At 42.8% G+C, this 24116-nt stretch overlaps 1 protein-coding gene across 2 annotated transcripts; it reads right to left on the bottom strand.

The window, feature by feature from the left end:
- Window positions 1–6819: 6819 nt before the first annotated feature.
- Window positions 6820–20538, bottom strand: LOC124039952. 2 transcript variants are annotated; one of them, XM_046356540.1, is made up of 5 exons: window positions 19728–20538; window positions 12977–14792; window positions 12742–12787; window positions 9018–9149; window positions 6820–7118 (listed from the first exon to the last, which is right to left on the bottom strand). In XM_046356540.1, exons 2-5 carry the CDS (start codon window positions 14477–14479, stop codon window positions 6835–6837), a joined length of 1965 nt encoding a protein of 654 aa, XP_046212496.1. In that variant the 5' UTR covers window positions 14480–14792; window positions 19728–20538; the 3' UTR covers window positions 6820–6834. The 2 variants fall into 2 exon arrangements, with proteins under 2 accessions (XP_046212496.1, XP_046212497.1); XM_046356541.1 differs by lacking the exon at window positions 19728–20538 and adding an exon at window positions 19125–19187.
- Window positions 20539–24116: the final 3578 nt, after the last annotated feature.

Raw genomic sequence — 24116 nt, 5'->3', positions numbered from 1 at the left:
AACCTTTTATCAACACCAGCTACAAATGTTTTCACTGCAGGCGGTCACTAAGTCTGAGGTACTAAAGAAGCTCCTTACACTTGACCCCCAAAAAACATTGGGTCAGATCCTGTAAGGTTGCAGCACCTATCATCGCCAAGCCTGTCTCTCCTCTCCGTGGCGCACCTGCCTGGTTTAAATTTTAGGCTGAATTTTGATGTATGGTTTTGTCCTCTGGGTTTCGCCTGCCATATCAGTTCTGGTATACTCGGACATTATTTTAACAGTTTTACAAACTTGTGTTTTCTATCCAATACTACCATGCATATGCATATCCTAGCTTCTGGGCCTGAGTAACAGGCAGTTCACTTTAGGCACGCTTTTCATTCGGCCACCAAAATACTGCCTCCTACCCCAGAGAGGTTAAATTCTCTACAACAAAGCTTTCAATGCCCTTAACCTTGTTCTGAACACCTCCAAAACAAAGTGAATGTGGTTCGGTAAAAAAAAAAAAAATCCCCTCTCCCCACAGGTGTGATTGCTACCCCAGGGTTTAGAGCTTGAGGGAGTCACCTCATACAAGTACTTGGGAGTATGGCTAGACTGTACACTGTCCTTCCCTCTGCACATATCCTAGCTGCAGGCTAAGGTTAAAGATACTTTGTTTCCTCTATTGTAAATCACTCTTTCACCCCAGCTGCCAAACAAACCCCGATTCAGATGACCATCCTACTCATGCTAGATTACGGAGACCTCATTTATAGATTGGCAGATAAGGGTGCTCTCGAGCAGCTAGATGTTCTTCACCATTCGGCTATAAGATTTGCCACCAATGCTCCTTATAGGACACATCACTGCACTCTATACTCCTCTGTAAACTGGTCATCTCTGTATACCCGTCGCAAGTCCCAATGGTTGATGCTTATAAAATCCTCTTAGGCCTCACTCCCCCCTATCTGAGATCTCTACCGCAGCACTCATCCTCCACCCGTTCTGCCAGTCATATTCTGTTAAAGGTCCTCAAAGCACACACATCACTGGGTCACTCCTCTTTTCAGTTGGATGCAGCTAGCGACTGGAACGAGCTGCAACAAACACTCAAACTGGACAGTTTTATATCCATCTCTTCATTCAAAAGACTCAATCATGGACACTTACTGACAGCTGTGTGATTCATTATCTATCTTCTTGCCTTTATTGGGCACAGACAACCGCACAATGTTTCAACAATTATTTGGGCTGCAATGTGTTGCTGCCACACACAAACGTTTTAAATCCCAGCCCCCGTCCCACCAGGAGGCCTTTGGACAGGAATTTGTTCTTATTTACAATGACGGCCTAACAGACATGCCTAGTTAAATAAAAGGTTAAATATAATTTGAAAAAGTACCATTAATGATGTTCATGTAATAAATATATAAAAAGGCAGAACTTGTTTAATAACTTATAGTTACCATTTCCAGGGGTAAATATGGTAAAACCAGTCATTTAATTAACACAGCAAGTAACTCACCGGTTTGGCAATTGGCCTTGTTCTTTGGCAGCTTTGTAGTAAATGTAGTTGGTTTCTTCACTCCAAGTTCACGAGAAACCAAAAATGCACACATTGGTTTAACTCACCTAAATAGATGCCACTATTAAAGCAATATTTACATTTCTTAAAAATATATATTTTTCAAAGTTCCGTTTTCACTATCAAAATCACACTTTTTTATAGAAACAAAACAAGGTTCTAAGTCTGCAACAATGCTTAAATCACATCAGGATACCACTTTAGATGTGTGGTAAAAATGTAGGAAACCGCAATTTTTGGGTGTAGATACCTTTAAATTCAAGTGTGCAAACGTGATTGCAGTTTTCTAAATAATATTCACCACTGGATTGATGCCAATAATCATGATATCATTCTGCCAGGTAGGCATACATTCATTTGTAGTAATGTGCCGTGTGCACAGCTGTCATCAAAGGCAAAAAGGTGGCCAATTGAAGAATCTCAAACATTACATTTTGATTTATTTAACACATGATTCCATGTGTGTCATTTCAGAGTTATGTCTACATTATGCTACAATGTAGAAAATAGTAAATATAAAAACCCTTGAATGAGTAGGTGTTCTAAACCTTTTGACCGGTAGTGTACATCAATCATTTCAAAGCTCACTACATTGTATTACACAATTTCAAAGCCCATTTCATAAAGAACGTTAAACGCGACTACATTTAGTAACTTTGAAGAGATGGTAATTGGGTCTAAACGTTTGGCATGTGTAGTGTAAGAATGTCAAAGATAATTCTAGTCCTCTGCGTTGTGTTTATAAATGGAATTTCAGTTAGGTTTTTCAAACATATGTTTAGAATCAGTTACGACTGTCAGTCCTGAACGCATAGCTACATGTGCTATGTTTTCATTGGTCTGAATCGGCTATACATTGAGTCTAGAGCAGGATTTGTTATTTGGCCATTGGCCCAGTTGCTGCAAGGACTTGGTCAGCCACAGGCTAGGGGGTTATAAATTGCATCCCGTCCCTGTTCCGTGGAGAGAATTACTGAGGACAGGGGAGCATGAACATCTACCTCCCCGCATGATTTGTTCTTTGAATAAACCTATTAACGTCCCCCAGCTTTGCTTTGGGGTCAGTGTTATTGAATAATAACAGCAACTGCTAACAGTAGTGTTAATTCAGTGTACTTTATCGCCCATGTCACGAAAGACTCTTCCCACACCGCTTCAGAAGCATCTGCGTTCAAATGTGGTTATGCTAAGATATATTCTCAAGAGGGAATTGTTGATATGCTGTAATGGAGTACTGACCTGTATTGGAATTGTTAAGGTCATACCATCATTTTGCTATTTGATTTAGCATTAAGACCCTTTAATGTAAAAAAACGTATTTACATAAGTATTCAGACCCTTTGCCATGAGACTAGAAATTGAGCTCAGGTGCATCCTGCTTCCATTCATCATCCTTGATGTTTCTACAACTTGGAGATCTGGGAAAGGGAACCAAAAAACGTCTGCAGCATTGAAGGTCCCCAAGAACAGTGGCACATGACAGCCTGCTTGGAGTTTTCCAAAATGCACCTAAAAAGGACTCAAGAAACAAGATTCTCTGGTCTGATGAAACCACTATTGAACGCTTTGTCCTGAATGCCAAGCGTCCCTTCTGGAGGAAACCTGGCGCATAGTGGTGGAAGCATCATGCTGAGGGGATGTTTTTCAGCTGCAGGGATTGGGAGATTAGTTAGGATCGAGGGAAGATGAAACGTGCAAAGCACAGAGAGAATCTGCACCAAAATGCTCAGGACCTCAGACTGGGGCGAAGGTTCCCCTTCCAACAAGACAATGACAAATCACACAGCACAGCCAATACAGGTGTACCAAGCTTGTAGCGTCATTCCCAAGAATACTCGAGGATGTAAACTCTGCTAAAAAAAACAAGTGCTTCAACAAAATACTGAGTAAAGGGTCTGAATACTTATGTAAGTGTGATGTACATTAGGAATAATCTCTAAAAAACTGTTTTTGCTTTGTCATTATGGGAGTAGTGTGTGTGTAGATTGAGGAAAAAACAAATTAATCCATTTTAGAGTAATGCTGTGTCATGACGTTGCCCTCCGAGTACAGCGAGCACCATCCCCACTCTCTGCTTCTACAACCAGACTGCTGTGGTCAGAGGTCGTGAATTCCTGAGAAGACTTCATGGACACAGTTATAGAGAGTGGTTTTTCATGGAGACAAAGGAAATCCTTCCAGCTCACAGAACTTGAGGTACGAACAAATTTCATGTTCCAGAGAAAGTGTAAAAGATCAGTGAAGAATCCTGCTACGAACTGGTCCGTTGGGCAAACTTGGGAAGCTCAAGAGAGACGGTGTGGCCACATTACCATAACGCTCAAAAGGAGATGATCGTGGACTTCAGGAAACAGCAGAGGAGGCAGCCCCCTATTCACATCGACGGGACAGTAGTTGAGAAGGTGGAAAGTTAAGTTCCTCCGTGTACACATCACAGACAAGCTGAAATGGTCCACCCACAAAAGGTGTCATGACGTTGGCCTGGGGGATAGGTTTAAGACTGTTATAAATACCTCTTCCCCCCAATTTTCCTATAACCTACTGAGGTTACATTTAAAAAACCCTTTGTTAACATAGAGATTCTGGGAACATCAGTAGGTGGGGAGAAATTAACTATATTCTGGTAATCCGAACAATTGAACATATGCGGTGGTACTTAATGAATATGATATCATTGATGAGAATGTCTCAGATGACAAGATGACAAACTCTACACCGAGTTATCGGATTCACATGGAATTGTTGTTCAATTTAAATGTTTGCATATGAAATTATTTGTGATGGGATGAAATGTGATTTTAGCTTCTAAAATGAGAGATGTGGATTTTCATAAGATAAGGCTGAGATAATCAGTGGCCCGCCTCTGAAGGGACATGGACTATAAAACATTTCAAACATGCCCGCTTCTCCCTTCCTATATAAAGCCTTGAAGCCAACATAACTTCCTGTTCCGAAGACGTGGGGACGACGGTCCTATGTCAGAATGGTTCAGATAACTACAGAACGAAGCCAACCTCAGCGTGAGCTTTGGTGGCGAATGGTATGAACTTTGAACTCTTATTCACTACAGAAGTGATACCTCCTAGCTGCTGAGTTAGCAACAGCAGATGCAACGAGGGTTAGGAAGGAACAGAGTATCCCGTCTATCACCCAAAGACATTACTACGTATCCAATTGACAACCGGAGACATTCTTCAAAGGACAAAGGACTCGGTTTGGCATCACGGCCTTCCATCTACCACCAACGTACTGAAGCGCAGCTCAGAGTAAATATTTATTGCATTTTCCTTTTCCAAATGGGTGATAATTAAGAATGCATAAGATACTGTATTTTTCCCTTTGTTCCTCAGTCTCCCGCTTTTTCACTCAACCCAGTCCCTTTTCCTTTGTGTCATATCTGTTCCGCCCTCTAGGGGACGTTCTCTATGACGTAATTTGTAATCAAGTTATGATTAATTGTGTGTATGTGAAGTCTGTGATTAGTTAGGTACTTAGTAAATAAATAAACCCAATTTTGTATTGCTGATTCAACTTGTTAGCCAGGGTTCTTGCAGATAACCAATAATTTACAACTTTCAGATTATGAGACTGAAGTAAGATGATTGATATTGACTGCTATTTATGTAAAATATTACTAGGTCTTTAGGAACACATTCTTATTTTCAATGACGGCCTAGTTTGTGTCGGCTTTTTGGTCCTCCAATAAAATCGGTATCAACGTTTAAAAAAAATCATAAATCGGTCGACTTCTACTATAGGCTCTCATCATTGTCGGTGAACAGGCCCACTTGTGTAGTCAGCAAACTTAATGGTGTTGGAGTTGTGCTTGGTCACGCAGTTGTGGGTGAACAGGAAGTACAGGAAGGGAATAAGTATGTACTCCTGAGAGGTCCCAGTGTTGAGGATCAGCGTGGCAGATGTGTTGCCTACCCTTACCACCAGGGGCAGCCCGTCAGGAAGTCCAGTTGCAGAGAAAGATGTTTAGTCCCAGGGTCCTTAGCTTAGTGGGTACTATGGTGTTGAATACTGAGCTCTAGTCAATGAACAGCATTCTCACATAGGTGTTCCTTTTGTCCAGGAGGGGAAGGGCAGTGTGTAGTGTGATTGAGATTGCATCATCTGCGGATCTGTTGGGGTGGTATGTGAATTGTAGTGGGTCTAGGGTTTCCGGCATGATGGTGTTGATGTGAGCCAAAGCTAGCCTTTCAAAGTACTTCATGGCTACCGACGTGAGTTCTACAGGCAGTAATCATTTAGGCAGTTTACCTTTGCATTCTTGGGCACAGGGGACTATGGTGGTCTGCTTGAAACATGTTGGTATTACAGACTCGGTCAGGGAGTGGTTGAAAATGTCAGTGAAGACACTTGCCAGTTGGTCCACGCATGTTTGGAATACACGTCCTGGTATTCGTCTGGCCTGCGGCTTTGTGAAATTTTGAACTGTTAAAAAAGGTCTTATTCACATCGGCTACGGAGAGCGTGATCAGTCTTCCCGAACAGCTGGTGCGCTCATGCATGCTTGCTTGCCTCGGAGAACATAAAAAAAAGGCATTTAGCTCATCTGGTAGGCTCACATCACTTGGCAGCTCGCGGCTGGGTTTCCTTTTGTAGTCCGTAATAGTTTAAGCCCTACCACATCCGGCGAGCAGTCAGATTCAATCTTGGTCCTGTATTGACTCGATGCCTGTTTGATGGTTCGTCTGAGGGCATAGCGGGATATCTTATAAGCGTCTGTATTAGTTACCCGCTCATTGAAAGCGGCAGCTCTAGTCTTTAGCTTGGTGCAGATATTGCCTGTAATCCATGGCTTCTGGTTGGGATATCTATGTACGGTTACTGTGGGGACAACTTAGTCGTCAATACATTTATTGATGAAGACGGTGACTGAGGTGGTGTAAACCTCAATGCCATAGGAAGAATTCCGGAACATATTCCAGTGTGTGCTAGGAAAACAGTCCTGTAGCGTAGCATCCACATCATCTGATCACTTCCTTATTGAGTGAGTCACTGGTACTTCCTGCTTTAGTTTTTGCTTGTAAGGAAGAAAGGATGAAATTATGGTCCGATTTGCCAAATGGAGGTCGAGGGAGTGCTTTGAATGAGTGTGTGGAGTAAAGGTGGTCTAGAGTCTCTCCATCTGGTTACACGTGGCTTGCTGGTAGAAATGAGCAAAAACAATTTTAGCGTTACCTGCATTAAAGTCACCGGCCGCTAGGAGGGCCTCTTCTGGATGAGCATTTTCTTGATTGCTTATGGCCTTATACAGCTCGTTGAGTGCGGTCTTAGTGCCAGCAACAGTTTGGTGGTAAATAGGCGGATACAAATAATACAAACGAGAAACCTCTTGGTAAATAGGGTGGTCTACAGCTTATCATGAGGTATTCTACCTCAGAAAAGCAATACCTCAAGACTTCTTTAATATTAGACATCGCAAACAAGCAGTTATTGACAAATACACACCCACCTTCACCTATTTTTTTCCTCTTTGCTACAGGAAAAGCATCACTGCTGGTTGGCAAGTGCTTCTGGCCTTGGTTGGGTGCTTGTAGACTCCTTCCATTTAAACCTGTGATGAAATGGAAAATAATGACCAAAAACAAAGGATTTAAGTCTTCTATTTTCAAATGTTTGACAAAAACAACCTTGTCAGGGATTTGTCTGATAAGGAAACATGGACAACAAATAACTGGGTTAACACTTACAGGTGGAATAATCATAAGTAATTAATGTACTGTTTGGGTTATACAATTCAGACATGCATGACAGAAAAACACAGTACCATTACATTAACAGATCATATGGCAACTTAAAAAGCAACTTAAAAAGTATATGGCAACTTTGTAAAGTATTCAGACCCCTTGACTTTTGCCACAGCCTTATTCTAAAATGTATGAAATACCCCCCCCCCCCCCTCAATCTACACACAATACCCCATAATGACAAAACAAAAACAGGTTGACATTTTTACAAATTATTATATATATATATATATTATTATATTATTATATATAATTAACACATTTACATAAGTATTCAGACCCATTACTCATTACTTCGTTGAACTACTCCAATTTGCAAACCGGCCCAACGGATCCACAGATGAAATATATTGCACACCACACTGCCTTTACCCACCTTCACAAAATTAAAGTCAAAATGCTGTTCATTGACTACAGCTCAGCATTCAACAACATGGTGCTCTCAAAGCTCATCACCAAGCTCAGGACCCTGGCACTGAACACCTTCCACTGTAACTGGATCCTGGATTTCCTGACGGGCCGCCCCCCCAGTTGGTGAGGGTAGGCAACATCCGCCACACTGACAAACACAGGGCCCTTCAGGGGTGTGTTCTTAGTCCCCTCCTGTACTGTACAACATACAAAACTGAAATATCAGAAGTATTCAGACCCTTACTCTTTACTCTGTTGAAACACCTTTGGCAGTGATCACAGCCTAGAGTTTTCTTGGATATGATGCTACACGCTTGGCACACCTGTATTTGGGGGGGGGGGGGGGGGGGGGGGGTGTAAGGTGGGATGAGGAGCTTCACTGCACAGCTATTTTCAGGTCTCTCCAGATATGTTAGATCGGGTTCAAGTCCGGGCTCTGGCTGGGCCACTCAAGGACATTGAGACTTGTCCCGAAACCACTCCTGCATTGTCTTGACTGTGTGCTTATGGTCATTGTCCTGTTGGAAGGTGAACCGTCCCCCAAGTCGCAGGTCCTGAGCAGGTTTTCATTCAGGATCTCTGCTCTCTTCATCGTTCCCCTCAGTCCCTGCAGCTGAAAAACATCCAAAGCATTATGCTGCCACCACCATGCTTCACCGTAGGGATGGTGTCAGGTTTCCTCCAGACGTGACGCTTAGCATTCAGGGCAAAGAGTTCAATCTTGATTTCATCAGATCAGAGAATCTTGTTTCTCATGGAGTGCTTTTAGGTGCCTTTTGGAAAACTCCAAGCGGCCGGTCATGTGCCCTTTAATAAAGAGTGGCTTCTGTCTGGCCATTACCATTTAGGCCTGATTGGTGGAGTGCTGCAGGGTCAACTGTGGGAACCTCTATAGACAGGTGTTGCATTACAAATCGTCCAATCAATTGAATTTACAACAGGTTGACTCCAATCAAGTTGTAGAAACATCAAGGATGATCAATGGAAACAGGATGCACCTGAGCTCAATTTGGAGACATAGCAAAGGGCCTGAATACTTGTAAATAAGGTATGTTTATTCTTTATCAATTTTGAAAAATTGATAAACTTGTTTTCGCGTTGTCATTATCTAGTGTTGTGTATAGATTGAGGGAAAAAATATTTAATTTTAGAACGCAACAAAAATCAGGAAAAAGTCGAGGGGTCTGAATATTTTCCAAATGCCCTGTACATGAAGCTGTGGGATCAAGCTTGTAAGATTCACATAATAGGCAGTTGGGTTTAATCCCAACACTCTCATACAATGCTGTTCATACCTGAAGAGAGACTGGGGTTTTCAGTGGAGCGCGTTGCCATAGCTCTTACTGCAGGATGCCCGAGGCTAGCTATGGATCTCCGAGTGCCATAGGATTGAGGTTTCCTCAGGCCAGTGCGCATCAGCTTGGATTCTATAAATTCAACAATAAATTAGAGGTGATGACTGAGGGAATCAAAACAAAAAAGTGTCACATGCTTTGTAAACAATAGGTGTAGACTAACAGTGAAATGCTTTATTACTAGCCCTTCCTAATAATGCAGAGAAAGAATATAGAATAGAAAAGTAAAACAAGTAATACATACAATGAGTAACAATAACTTGGCAATGCTTTCATAAAGTAGTCAGAACCCTTCCCTTATTTCACATTTTGTTACGTTACAGCCTCATAAAAAAAAACAGAAATACCTCAACAGGTGGACTCCAAGTTATAGAAACATCTCAAAGATGAGTGTCATAACAAGGGTGGCCGGAGACGGCTTACGTTTTACATGTCCCCAACCGATTGTTTTGAAAACTTTTGTTTTACTTATTTTGTATTTAATGTTGCCGCTGCCATCTCTTATGACTGAAAATAACTTTGTGACATCAGGACTGCGATGACTCACCATGGAGTGACCGAATCCTTTTTTTCCTTTAACGAGTCCAAAGCAAATGACATACTGCTTTCTCGGGAACAGGCCCAGATTCCCGTGATTTGCGTGAAGAGGCGGCGGCAAAAACGGGCCAGAGGGGCAGGCTGCTTTCCGAGAATTCGTATGCGATAGAATAAACCCCCACTTCCTTCCATTCTGCTAGTAAAAGTGCAATCTTCGGAGAATAAAATCTATGACCTACACAGAAGATTAAACTACTTCAAAACTGTAATATCTTATGCTTCATGGAGTCATGGCTGAACGACGACACAATCAAAATACAGCTGGTGGTTTATACGCTGTACAAGCAGAACAGTGGCATCTGGTAAGACAAGGAGCGGCAGCCTATGTACATTTTTGTAAATAACAGCTGGTGCACGATATCTAAGGAAGACTCGAGCTATTGCTCACCTGAGGTAGAGTATCTCATGATAAACGGTAGACCACACCATCTACCTAGAGAATTCGTCTGTATTTTCAGAGCTGTCTACATACCACCACAGACTGAGGCTGGCACTAAGACAGCATTGAACAAGCTGTATTCCGCCATAAGAAAACACTAACCCAGAGGCGGAGCTCCAAGTAGCCGGGGACTTTCATGCAGGGAAACTTAAATCTGTTTTACCAAATTTCTATCAGCATGTTAAATTTGCAACCAGAGGGAAAAAAACTAAACAAATAAACTCTAGACCACCTATATTCCACACGAAGACTCATACAAAGCTCTCCCTTTGCCCTCCATTTGTCAAATCATCCTGATTTACTATCCTCCTGATTCCTGCTTACAAGCAAAAAGTAAAGCAGGAAGCACCAGTGACCCGGTCAATAAAAAAGTAGTTAGATGAAGCAGATGCTAAGCTACAGGACTGTTTTGCTAGCACAGACTGGAATATGTTCCGGGATTCTTCCTATGGCATTGAGGAGTACACCATGTCAGTCATTGGCTACATCAATAAGTGCATCGATGACGTCATCCCCACAGTGACTGTACATACATACCCCAACCAGAATAAATTAATTACATGCAACATCCGCACTGAGCTAAAGGCTAGAGCTGCCGCTTTCAATGTGCGGGACTCTCACCCGGAAGCTTATAAGAAACACGCTACGCTCTCTGACGGACCATAAAACAGGCAAAGCGTCAATACAGGACTAAGGTCGAATCATACTACACCAGTTCCGAGCTTACCAGATGAGCTAAACTACCGCTACGCTTGCGTCGAGGAAAATAACACAGAAACATGCATGAGAGCACTAGCTGTTCCAGAAGACTGATCACGTTCTCCGCAGCCGATGTGAATAAGATCTTTACACATGTCAATATTCACAAGGCTGCCGGGCCAGACGGCATGCGCTGACCAACTACAGCAAGTGTCTTCACTGACATTTTCAAACTCTCCCTGTCGGAGTCTAATATCAACATGTTTCAAGCAGACCACCATAGTGCCTGTGCCCAAGAACATAAAGATAACCTGCCTAAATGACTACCGACCTGTAGCACTGACATCTGTAGACTTGAAGTGCTTTGAAAGGTTGGTCATGGCTCACATCAACACCATTATCCAGGAAACCCTAGACCCACTCCAACTTGCATACTGCCCCAAAAGATCCACAGAATGCAGTCTCTATTGCACTCCACTGCCCTTTCCCACCTGGGCAAAAGGAACACCTATGTGAGAATACTACTCATTGACTACAGCTCAGCATTCAACACCATAGTGCCCTCAAAGCTCATCAAAAAGCTAAGGACCCTGGGATTAAACACCTCTCTCTGCAACAGGTTCCTGGACTTCCTGACGGGCCTCCCCCAGGTGGTAAGGGTAGGTAACAACATCCGTCACGCTGATCCTTAACACATGGGTCCCTCAGGGGTGCGTGTTCAGTCCCCTCCTGTACACTTGTGACTGCATGGCCAGGCACGACTCCGACACCATCATTAAGTTTGCAGATGACAAGTGGTAGGCCTGATCACCGACAACGATGAGACTGCCTACAGGGAGAAGGTCGGAGACCTGGCCGTGTGGTGCCAGGACAACAACCTCTCCCTCAATGTGATCAAGACAAAGGAGAGGATTGTGGACTACAGGAAAAGGAGGACCGAGCACATCCCCATTCTCATCGATAGGGCTGTAGTGGAGCAGGTTTAGAGCTTCAAGTTCCTTGTTGTCCACATCAACAAACTAACATGGTCCAAGCACACCAAGATGTGAAGAGGGCACAATAAAAACCTCTTCCCCCTCAGGAGACTGACAAGATTTGGCCTGGGTCCTCAGATACTCAAAAAGGTTCTACAGCATCCAGACTGGTTGCAGCACTGCCTGGTATGACAGCTGCTCAGCCTCCGACCGTAAGGCACTACAGAGGGTAGTGCGAACGGCCCAGTACATAAGTGGAGCCAAAATCCAGGAACCTCTATACCAGGCAGTGTCAGAGGAAGGCCCTAAAAATTGTCAAAGATTCCAGCCACCTTAGTCATGGACTGTTCTCTCTGCTTACCAGAGCACCAAGTCTAGGTCCAAGAAGCTTCTAAACAGCTTCTACCCCCAAGCCATAAGACTCGAACATCTAATCCAATGGATACCCAGACTATTTGCATTGCATTTTTGTTTTGCAATAAATGTGCAAAAATGTCTAACCCCGTTTTCACTTTGTCATTATGAGATAGATTGATGACATTTTAGAATAAGGCTGTAACAAAATGTGGAAACCGTCCAGGGGTCTGAATACTTTCTGAACGTACTGAGTGTGTGTGTAAAGATGTAAATCTTAAATTGTATCTCTTGATTTTGCGCCGCTGCCTCCTCCCCTAGAACCTTTTTATCAAATGCGTTTGAGAAAGAGGATGTAAGGAATCAGGCAAGTATGATGGAGTCCCTTTAGCCCTGTCTCAGTACTCTAAAATGGCTTCTTCTCATATCCTTTCCTTCATGAACACAGAGGTAAAAGGAAAAGACAAGTTTCCACTATATTGCTTTCACCGGCCATGTTCTGCCAAATCAGTAATCAGCAGAGGATAGGATACGAGGAAAGGTTTAAAACTTTGAGACAGAGCCATACATACCCAACAGATTCAAAGGAACAGCTGCTCACCTGCAATTGTGCTACGCCTACTACTGGAAGGATCATCTGTCGAGGCCTAGGAGAGAAATTGAGGGAAAGAACTGTAGAATCTGTTGATTCAATCTTACTAAATACAGTGGATTGGTTGGTAGAGGATAATATCAAACTCATAAATATAGCCTTCATATTAAAATGTTTAGATTTTTTTTTTTTTTAAATAGATCCTTTTGAGATGTAACCACACTTAGCATTCCCCATAGCCTACCTGCTGAGAAACAGTCACCACAGCATGTCCCGAGGCATCTGCTTGTGTTTTGCATCTTCTGCTGGGTATGGCAGAGGATGGCTCCGAGGGGGCTGAAGCCACGGGGGCTGTCTTGGTCTTTGGTGGGCGAGTCCATGATGGAAGCTGGGACACAGATCTCAGTGGGGGTGGCACTGATTTTGGATTGGAGGTGACACCTTGGGGCTGAAGGAACGACTTCCTATAAGTGGCGAGTTTAGAGACAGCAGGTGGTTTAGCTGGTTTTGGCAGGATGCCCGAAGATAACTTTTTCCGCACATCTGAGGGTCTCTCTGGTTTCCTTAAAGCCGTAGATGTAACCATGGGAGTGGATGTGAGCAGAAAGTTGGGACTCAACTCCAGAGTATCATCCAAGGTGAAGGGGTCACTATCTCTCCCGGACGGGCCTGGTTGGGACTGTACCATATGTTCACGGACATCAACTTCAGCACTTTTTGTTGGTTCGTGGTCAGTTTGAAAATGGGGGCGTGCATTGCCAACTATGGTCACTGGCTCAGTGGTTGCATTTACATGGGGGTTAGTTTGAAAAGTATTATTTAGAGGTTGTTTGGTACCATCATAAGTCTCTTGCTCAGTGGTTGCATTGAACTTCATAGGATGGCAAGCTTCAAAAGTGTCTTTCATTGGCCTACTAATCTCCACAGCCTCCAGCGCAGTAGTTGTGACATTGGGCTCGTTGTTCACCATCTTGTCATCACACAAGGAACCAGATGTTGACGAGGACAATGGCACTGTATAGGATGCAGACTTCTCACTATCAGGGCAAATTATCTGTGCGACATTAGCATTTGAGAGCCAGGAAGAGGCAACACTTGATTTTTGCACCACAACAGACACAGCAACCTCGGTCGTCAGGTTCTGTACCTTATGTTCTAAGGAATGCAGACTTTCTTTGCTGCCCTCGAATGCAGATGTGTCATGTGTGCCCTCCAGGGAAGCTCTGGAACAGCTACTGGTTGATATAGTCTCCCTAAGAGCTGTTGGACTTCCCTGCAAACTGAGACTAAAATTAGAGCCCCTTTGCAAATCTTTATTTGCATCCTCTGGTTTAGTGAAACTCTCTCTCATAGAAATGCAAGTCTCCGGAGGTGTGTGTGACAAAGCCATTGTAGAGCTGCCAACAGTGGGCTCCACCATAGGCAAAAAGCAGGGGTCTATAGTGTCCTCAAATAAACTTTCTCCGGTGCAGTTCGGTAAAGTTTCATCTTGAATCCTGAAGATCTTTGAGGCACATATGGGACTCAAAATTGGGGAGCAGGACTCCTGCCCGTTGAATCCCAGATGGCTGGGTTTTAAAATATGGGTGAGCATGGTTATTGGGTTAGAGGACCACCGCTTGGCTATGGGCTCCCCACTGATACCACTGTGCTGTGATGGTCTAGATGAATGACCGCCGTCTGAAAGAGGTGAAGTTTCTCCACTTATAACACTAAAGTCTGGCAGAGTCTCCATATGGAGTGACATACAGGGGACGTCTGTATTTGGCCCGGGGCAGTCAAGGTGGATAGTTGGACAATTCAGTTGCGCTGTCTGACTGGTTATCTCTGGGCTGCTTTCAGACTGAATGGAATCTTCCTTGCAAATTGGTTGCTTAACTTAGAATCAATAGGCCTGACATCAGTGGAATGGGACTAATTGACACTGCTGGTGTCTCTTGGGTACTTCTTTGCTCCACAGAGCCAGGTGGCAGATTCCGTGCTTTATGCTTCAAAGCAGAAACATGTTTGTGACCCCAGATATCATTGGCAGGGAGGTTCAGATTGCCCTTGTCAGTGGCCTGTAGGGTAGAAATAGAAATTCCCATAATCAAATCAATGTACAAACAAAATTAGATACGCACAACAGGCAATGGCTGCAGCTATGACTAGGTTAAATAACTGAATATTTTATGAGTTCAACCATAATAGGATAGACCCAATATGGAACAAATGGGAGGAACAGGGGCTAAATGTAGAGTTTATATGGATAATGTTCAAGTTAATATTTTTCAATCTTCATAGATTGAAAATATGTTGAATCTAAATAATCACATTACAGAGCAAGCTGTAAAGCTCCACAATACACCAATGTTTGCATTGTAGCATCTACAGATGAAACATTATGGCGTTTTAAAGGGGACTGGAAACACTAAGTAATCCTAACTAAAGATATTTATTCAATCCACTAATGTTAAACATGTGCATTTAACATAGAAACTATATATAAACTATAACATTGAAACTCTATTTTTCAGATTCTGATCTTGAACAATGTTTATTAACAATATGGGTAGCGTAATCTTGGCAGGATTTACCAAATGTTTTGTTTTGGCAGGGAGACAAAAGTGAATGCTGCCACAGGGAGGCACTTCGTCTCCACCAGACCTGAAAGGTTTCTCACAACTTTGACAGCTCTGCCATGAAGATAATATTAAAAGGTAAAAAACTGTATACAATTCATTTTTATAATGATAATACATTGAACAAAAATAAAAAAACATGTCAAGTGTTGGTCCTATGTCAAAAATAATTTCTCAAATTTTGTGCACAAACTCTTTTTACGGCACTGATAGTGAGCATTTCTCATTTGCCAAGAATCCAGCCACCTGACAGGTGTGGCACATCAAGAAGCTGATGAAACAGCATGATCATTGTCTCGGTGCACCAGATGTCTCAAGTTGAGGGAGTGTGCAATTGGCATGTTGAGTGTAATAATGTCCGCCAGAGTGGTTGCCAGAAAATGTTATGTTAATTTCTCTACCATAAACCACCTCCAAATTTGTTTTCGAGAATTTGGCAGTACATCCAACCTGCCTCACCAACCGCAGACCATGTGTACTCACACCAGCCAAGGGCATCCGCATCCAGCTTCTTCATCTGTGGGATGGCCTGATAACAACCACCCGGACAGCTGATGAAACTATACACAATTCATGGAATCTGAAAATATCCAGGTTCTTTCATGGCCTGCATACTCACTAGACATGTCACCCATTGAGCATGTTTCAGATGCACTGGATCGACATGTTCGACAGCGTGTGCCAGTTCCTGCAAATATCAAGCTACTTCCCACAGCAATTGAAAGGTGGGATAGCATACCACAGGCCACAATCAACAGCATGCTTAAGTCTATGCAAAGATGATGTGTCAAGCTGAATGAGGCAAATGGTGGTCACACCAGATACAGACTGGTTTTCTGATCCCAAGTCCTACATTTTTTTGTTTAAGTATCTGTGACTAATAGCTGCTTATCTGCATTCCTAATCATGTGAAATCTATACATGAGCTTCTACTTTTAAAAATCCAACTTTCCAGAAACAAGTCTCTCACCGTTGCCGCTTGCTATAGACCACCTTGAGGCCACAGCTGTGCCCTGGACTCCATATGTGAATTGATTGCCCCCCTATCTATCTTCAGAGCTCGTGTTGTTAGGTGACCTAAACTGAGACATGCTTAAAACATGAGTCTTCAATATTCCCAGGTAAGAAATTTTAGGTTGTAGTTATAGGAATTATAGGACTATTTCCTCTATACCATTTGCCTTTCTAAGGTCTTCGACTATTGATGACGTTACAGGCACTTTAGTATTGCCAGTGTAACAGTATAGCTTCCTTCCCTCTAGTTAGCCATTTTACTTCGGTTACACCAGCCTCATTTGGAGAGTTGATAGACTTGAAGTCATAAAGAGCGCAATGCTTGACGCACAATGAAGAACTGCTGGCAAAACGCACTAAAGTGCTGTTTGAATGAATGTGTACGCGCCTGCTTCTGCCTAGCACTGCTCAGTCAGATTATATGCGACGCAGGACACGCTAGATAATATCTAGTAATATCAACAACCATGTGCAATTTCCGGTCGATTTCTCAGCCAAACGTGAAGAACAAACGGAGCTATTTCACCTACAAAAATAATATTTTGGGGAAAACAAATTACTTTGGCCATCTACCTGGGAGACTCGTGAGTGAAAACATCCGAAGTTAAAAGGTAAACGATTTAATTTGATTGCTTTTCTGATTTTCGTGACAAGGTTGCCTGCTGCTAGCAAGGCTATCGATAAACTTACAAATGCTTGTCTAGCTTTGGCTGTAAAACATATTTTGAAAATCTGAGATGACAGGGTGATTAACAAAAGGCTAAGCTGTGTTCCAATATATTTCACTTGTGATTTTCATGAATAGGAAGATTTTCTAGGAAGATTTATCCATTGCGTTATGCTAATTAGTGTCAGTTGATGACAACGGTCCCGTTCACGGGATGGGGTGTCACTAGAGGTTAACTGACTTGCCTAGTTAAAGATATATTTTTTATGTCGGCGCCCAAAAATACAGATTTCCGATTGTTATGAAAACCTGAAATCGGCTCTAATTAAATCGGCCATTCTGATTAATCGGTCGACCTCTAATGTGGACAACTACCTAGGTGTCTGGTTAGACTGTAAACTCTACTTCCATACTCACATTAAGTATCTCCAATATAGAAGAATCGGCTTCCTATTTCACAACAAAGCACCCTTCACTCATGCTGCCAAACATACCCTCGTAAAACTGACTATCCTACTGATCCCTGAATTCGGCGATGTAATTTACAAAATGGCCTCCAACACACTACTCATCAAATTGTATGCTGTATCACAGTACCACCCTTTTTGTCACCAAAGCCCCCTATACTACCCACCACTGCGACCTGTATGCTCTCATTGGCTGGTCCTCGCTTCATACTCGTCGCCAAACCCAATGGCTCCAGGTCATCTATAAGTCTTTGCTAGGTAAAGCCCCGCCTTATCTCAGATCACTGGTCACCATAGCAGCACCAACCCGTAGCACATGCTCCAGCAGTTATATTTTCACAGGTCACCCCCAAAGCCAATTCCTCCATTGGCCGCCTTTCCTTCCAGTTCTTTGCTGCCTATGACTGGAACGGGTCACAGTTGTAAATGCTAACTTGTTCTCAACTAGCCTACCTGGTTAAATAAAATAAATTAGGGCCCAATGAATTGGTCAATTGACTGGTTTCCTTAAATGAACTGTAACATCTTTGAAATTGTTGCATGTTCAGTTTATATTTTTGTTCAGTGCATTACATTTGAGTATTTTAATTTTAGTAAATTATCACAAGTTAACAAGCCGAGTAGACAATCTGCCAAAATGAGGCATGGTCGCTAGCTAGCTAAACTAACTTTTTCTACTTGACTTAGCTCTTCTGTCATCTCGTCTTTATGTTTAATGTTTTTTTGTTAACTGTACAAAATAAAATGCTTATATTGACAATTCTAAGAGCATTCATCATTAGGTAGGCCATTATTAGCAAGAGCTAAAACGAACTTGCCAATGAGTCAATAAGTAGCTAGCTCGCTAGAAGAGAGGGCTGCTGCAGGATTGATAACATTTTACCAGTAAAATGTAGCTTTTAGAATGTACCTTTTAATGTGACACAAGTCGTTGTTTTTCATCGGATTACTTCAAAAAGCTCCTACTGTAAGTCACCCATGCACATTCATCCACTAAAATAATTCCAGCATTCAAGTAGCACACTGTGCACCCACCACACGAATGGATAGAGACATATGGTTCCAAAACGTGTAACGATATTTGGCATTTGTCTTGTAGCCTGAATTGATGTGTCCACTGCGGTCTGTGCGCGACTCGGCCATACATATGTGCCTTGGCGAAATCTTGGTGTTCTCATCAAACCACACTTTCAAGTTCAACTCTTTTCATGTGCCTTACATGCAGTGATAATAAATAATGGTGTAATAGCCTACTGCTTTCTTGGCATTTCGTTTTAATTAGTGACGCACCAAAGGACAAAGGACACTTATACCGATAACCGACATTTACAATTTTAGCAGCCTTTTAAGCATTCCTCGTACAGTTAAATAGTTGCGGACGCGGCAGTCACTACAGTACTGTCCCTGGTTCGAATCCAGGCTGTATTACAGCCAGCCATTTTTGGGAGTCCCATAGGGTGGCACAGCTTCATCCGGGTTTGGCCATCATTGTAAATAAGAATTTATTCTTAACTGACTTTCCTAGTTAAATGATTGTATATATATATATATATATATATATATATATATAACCTCACACACACACACACACACACATAATTAAAACCTATTTCTTTCACTTACTTGCTGTGCTATTTCGTTCCTTTGTTTTGTTGTTTCATTCACAACCAGGATTTCTTTGGATTGCCGTTTGGGTCTTAGCGTCAAAATATACAATTTAACGTGTCAATTAAGTTTGTTGACCAATTAGGACCTGAATATGACTGCACGTCACATACTTTAACACGTTCACACATTTTTTTACGTAGTTATTACACAATCACTCGTATTTCATGTAACAACGATTCATCAATACATATGTTTTACTGCTCTAATTCGTTTGGTAGCCAGTTTATACTAGCAATAAGGCATCTGTGGGCTTTGTGATACTTGGCCAATATACCACGGCTAAGGGCTGCATCCAGGCAATCCGCGGTGTGTCGTGATAAGAACAGCCTTTGGCAGTGGAATATTGGCAAAATACCACACCCCTCATGCCTTATAGCTTAAGTAAAATATTTGGCTAACGTTAGCAGCAGTATAGCGAACACCAAAATTAAACATTTTAACCAATTTACCATCATCTTAGCTAGTGCAAGTTTTGCCAACGAAAGTACCCAGGGTTTTTTGATTAAGTAGCCGAGGGGGGAACAACTTGTAAATTAGCTAGTAAACAAACAAACTCACCGGTAGCAGACTCGCAATGTAGCCAAACCGTTGAAATCAAAAATATAACTTCTGTTCTCATTGGATAGGACACATTCCAACCTATCGGGAAAGTGGAACTGACGATTGGTTTTGTAACAGCTGGCATGTAGACTTCCTGTTTTCGATTCCGCCTTCAAAATAAAAGCTCGCTGTAAAAACAAAATGCTATATAATCTCAGTGATAGGAAATCATCAATATATTTGAGCTGTTTCGATATTTATGGTAGTTTTGCTAACACCAGCCTCACTACGTCCTTAACTTCAGTGTCAGGAACGGCTGCTTTGTGTTAAATGAAGTAGGAGAGGTCCAACTCGGCGGAAAATCGTCTCCCTCCAGCAGGTGACGTTTTTTCATTGTTTCGCCCACCAATGTAACGAGTTTTTTTTGTATGGTCAATAAGCGTGTCGAATTTGGTGAACAAAACAAAAATGAATGGCTTATTTGCTACGCGATTTTTACTTGATCAAATATAAGTAATGCTTAAGTAATATAAGCAAAGTTGCTACGATTGTACTGATATAAGTAGGACACTTGACAACTTCTATTTTTTTTAAACACTATAACGGAAATGGCTATGCACATTCATGTCATGAGGCTTGTGACATAGCATCTTTCTCTGTTTAATACCGGCGGTTGACGTCAACAACCCTCATCGAATACAACAACCCTCATCGAATACTTAAAGTATTACAATAATGAGATGTATCCACTAATCTAAAGAAAGGATTGGCTGACGCTAAACAGCCCACCCTGTCGATTTGTGAACAACGACATTGTTAGGGTGGAGAGACGTGTACTTCTCAGTATATCCATCTTCTTTGAGTAAACTACGATAATGAAGGGATTTTGCCCTCAGACTTCAAGCCGGCACCCTACGCTGGTTGGATATGCCCGTTTCAAATGGAACGACTCATGAACTATTGTTTTACATAAGGACCGCCCCAGCCTTTCTGGTCCAAGCCAGCACTTCCGGGACAATGCTGAATTTCCACGATACGGATTGAATTTGCTGTCCAGCAAATGAGAAGTAAAGTTAACTTGTGACTGAGAAAAATAGAAAGTTATCATTTAACATTACCTAGTAGATAGTTTCCTTCTGCATATGTTCCCAGGTACAGTTTTGAGAACAAATATATGCACTGTCAATCGAAAAAGTAAAACTAAATCTTTGCAATCTAAAAAAATTGAATATCAACCCTCAGCACTTTGATGGGTAAATCTGAATTGAAAGTTAATTTAATTGAGTATGGAAAGCCAAAAGGTTTAAATCGTTGCCGACCCCCACTAGCAGTCACCAGGGGGGCACCACTACATCCAGCCAGCTCCCTGCCCCAGGGATATGGGGAGAGGGCCAGAAAGAGCTTAGGCCAACCCAGGGAGGGGGGCCAATCCCCACCCATGGCCAACAGGGGGTGCCACTACATCCACCCAGCTCCCCTGCACCAGGAAAAGGGGGGAGAGGGGGGAACGAACACGGACAGGGTGCCTGACGACCCCGGACAGGGTGCCTGACCTCCGCCCGCGGCCACTTCATTCAAGGAGATGGGGGAGAGGGACCAGTCAGGCGGGGCCAACCCCAGGAGGGGTCCTAACCCCAGCCCACGACCACCAGTTCCTTGCACGGGCTGGGGCAACCCAGAGAGGGGGGGGGTATTTGTTCGACAGCCTATGGTGTAATGAATGGCATTTTTGGGTTATCACCGAAAATGACTTATTTGGTGTGTATGTTATCGTCTGTGTCTGTGTGTGTGTCTGTGCCAATGTTTGTGTTGCTTCACATTCCCCGCTGTACCATAAGGTGTTTTTTTGTATCTGTTTTTTTTAAATGTAATTTTACTGCTTGCGTCAGTTACTTGATGTGGAATAGAGTTCCATGTAGTCATAGCTATATGTAGTACTGTGTGCCTCCCATAGTTTGTTCTGGACTTGGACTGCGGAGAGACCTTTTCAAATCAAATTGTATTTTTCACATACACATGTTTAGTAGATGTTAATGCGAGTGTAGCGAAATGCTTGTGCTTCTAGTTCCGACAATGCAGTAATAACCAACGAGTAATCTAACCTAACAATTCCACAACAACTACCTTATACACACACAAGTGTAGAGGGATAAAGAATATGTACATAAAGATATATGAATGAGTGATGGTACAGAACGGCATAGGTAAGATGCAGTAGATGGTATAGAGTACAGTATATACATATGAGATGAATAATGTAGGGTATGTAAACATATAAAAGTGACATTGATTAAAGTGGCTAGTGATACATTTTTTACATCAATTTTCCATTATTAAAGTGGCCGGAGTTGAGTTAGTATGTTGGCAGCAGCCACTCAATGTTAGTGGCAGCTGTTTAGCAGTCTGATGGCCTTGAGATAGAAGCTGTTTTTCAGTCTCTCGGTCCCTGCTTTGATGCACCTGTACTGACCTCGCCTTCTGGATGATAGCGGGGTGAACAGGCAGTTGCTCGGGTGATTGTTGTCCTTGATGATCTTTATGGCCTTCCTGTGACATCGGATGGTGTAGGTGTCCTGGAGGGCAGGTAGCTTGCCCCCGGTGATGCGTTGTGCAGACCTCACTACCATCTGGAGAGCCTTACAGTTGTGGGTGGAGCAGTTGGCGTACAGGCGGTGATACAGCCCGACAGGATGCTCTCGATTGTGCATCTGTAAAAGTTTGCTTTTGGTGACAAGCCAAATGTCTTCAGCCTCCTGAGGTTGAAGAGATGCTGCTGCGCCTTCTTCACCACGCTGTGGGTGGACCATTTCAGTTTGTCCGTGATGTGTACGCCGAGGAACTTAAAACTTACTACCCTCTCCACTACTGTCCCGTCGATGTGGATAGGGGGTGCTCCCTCTGCTGTTGCCTGAAGTCCACGATCATCTCCTTTGTTTTGTTGACGTTGAGTGTGAGGTTATTTTCCTGACACCACACTCCGAGGGCTCTCACCTCCTCCCTGTAGACCGTCTCGTCGTTGTTGGTAATCAAGTGTACCACTGTAGTGTCGTCTGCAAACTTGATGATTGAGTTGGAGGCGTGCATGGCCACGCAGTCGTGGGTGAACAGGGAGTACAGAGGAGAGGGCTCAGAACGCACCCTTGTGGGGCCCCAGTGTTGAGGATCAGCGGGGTGGAGATGTTGTTACCTTCCCTCACCACCTGGGGGCGGCTCGTCATGAAGTCCAGTACCCAGTTGCACAGGGCAGGGTCGAGACCCAGGGTCTCGAGTTTGATGACGAGTTTGGAGGGTACTATGGTGTTAAATGCTGAGCTGTAGTCGATAAATACCATTCTCACATAGGTATTTCTCTTGTCCAGATGGGTTAGGGCAGTTTGCAGTGTGGTGGCGATTGCGTTGTCTGTGGACCTATTGGGGCGGTAAGCAAATTGGAATAAAACCTAAGATTACCTGGGGTACCAATGTAAGAAATAACACATAAAAAAAACTAAATACTGCATAGTTTCCTAGGAACGCGAAGCGTGGCGGCCATTTCTGTCAGCGCCGGAAGTTACGTGGCATGTCTTGTGGGGTATGCATGGGTGTCCGAGCTGTGTGCCAGTAGTTTAGATAGACAGCTCGGTGCATTCAACATGTCAATACCTCTCATAAATAAAAGTAGTGATGAAGTCAATCTTTCTTCCACTTTCAGCCAGGAGACATTGACATGCATATATTAATATTAGCTCTCTGTGTACATCCAAGGACCAGCCCTGCTTCCCTGTTCTGAGTCAATTGCTTTTTTAGGGCCTGTAGGACCTGCCTTGTTGATAGTGTTGTTAACAAGGCATAGCATCGCTTTATTATAGACTGACTTCTCCCCATCTTAGCTTCTACTGCATCAATATGTTTAGACCATGACAGTTTTCAATTAGTGTTGCTCCAAGTAGTTTAGTCTTCTCAACTTGTTCAATTTCCATGTTATTTATTGCAATGTTTAGTTGAGGTTTAGGGTTTCGTGAGTGTTTTGTTCAAAATACTTTGCTTTTAGTTTTAGAAATATTTAGGCCTAACCTATTTCTTGCGACCCACTCTGAAACTAACTGCAGCTCTTTGTTGAGTGTTGCAGTCATTTCAGTCGCTGTAGAGTCAGTGGCATGTCGTTAGTCAAAATTGAAAAAAGCAATGGGTCTAAACAGCTGCCCTGGGGAATTTCTGATTCTAACTGGATTATATTTGATAGGCTTCCATTAAAGAACATCCTCTGTGTTCTGTTAGACAAGTAAGTCTTTATCCACATTATAGCAGGGGGTGTAAAGCCATAACACATGTTTTTCCAGCAGCAGATGATGATCAATATTGTCAAAAGCTGCCCTGAAGTCTAACAAGACAGGCCCCACAATAATTTTATCAGCAATTTCTCTTAGC

This window comes from Oncorhynchus gorbuscha, linkage group LG07, assembly GCF_021184085.1.
Source record: "Oncorhynchus gorbuscha isolate QuinsamMale2020 ecotype Even-year linkage group LG07, OgorEven_v1.0, whole genome shotgun sequence".
Lineage (NCBI taxonomy): Eukaryota > Metazoa > Chordata > Actinopteri > Salmoniformes > Salmonidae > Oncorhynchus > Oncorhynchus gorbuscha.
Note: the sequence above shows the minus strand (reverse complement) of the source record. Positions and strands in the feature narration are given on the sequence as shown.

Coding starts and splice junctions, on each gene's coding strand:
- LOC124039952 (XM_046356540.1), bottom strand. CDS start 14,479: ATGTCACTCCATATGGAGACTCTGCCAGACTTTAGTGTTATAAGTGGA. Junction 9,150..12,741: donor TAGGCGTAGCACAATTGCAG/GTGAGCAGCTGT, acceptor TTGAATTTATAG/AATCCAAGCTGATGCGCACT. Junction 7,119..9,017: donor AAACCCCAGTCTCTCTTCAG/GTATGAACAGCA, acceptor ATTTCATCACAG/GTTTAAATGGAAGGAGTCTA.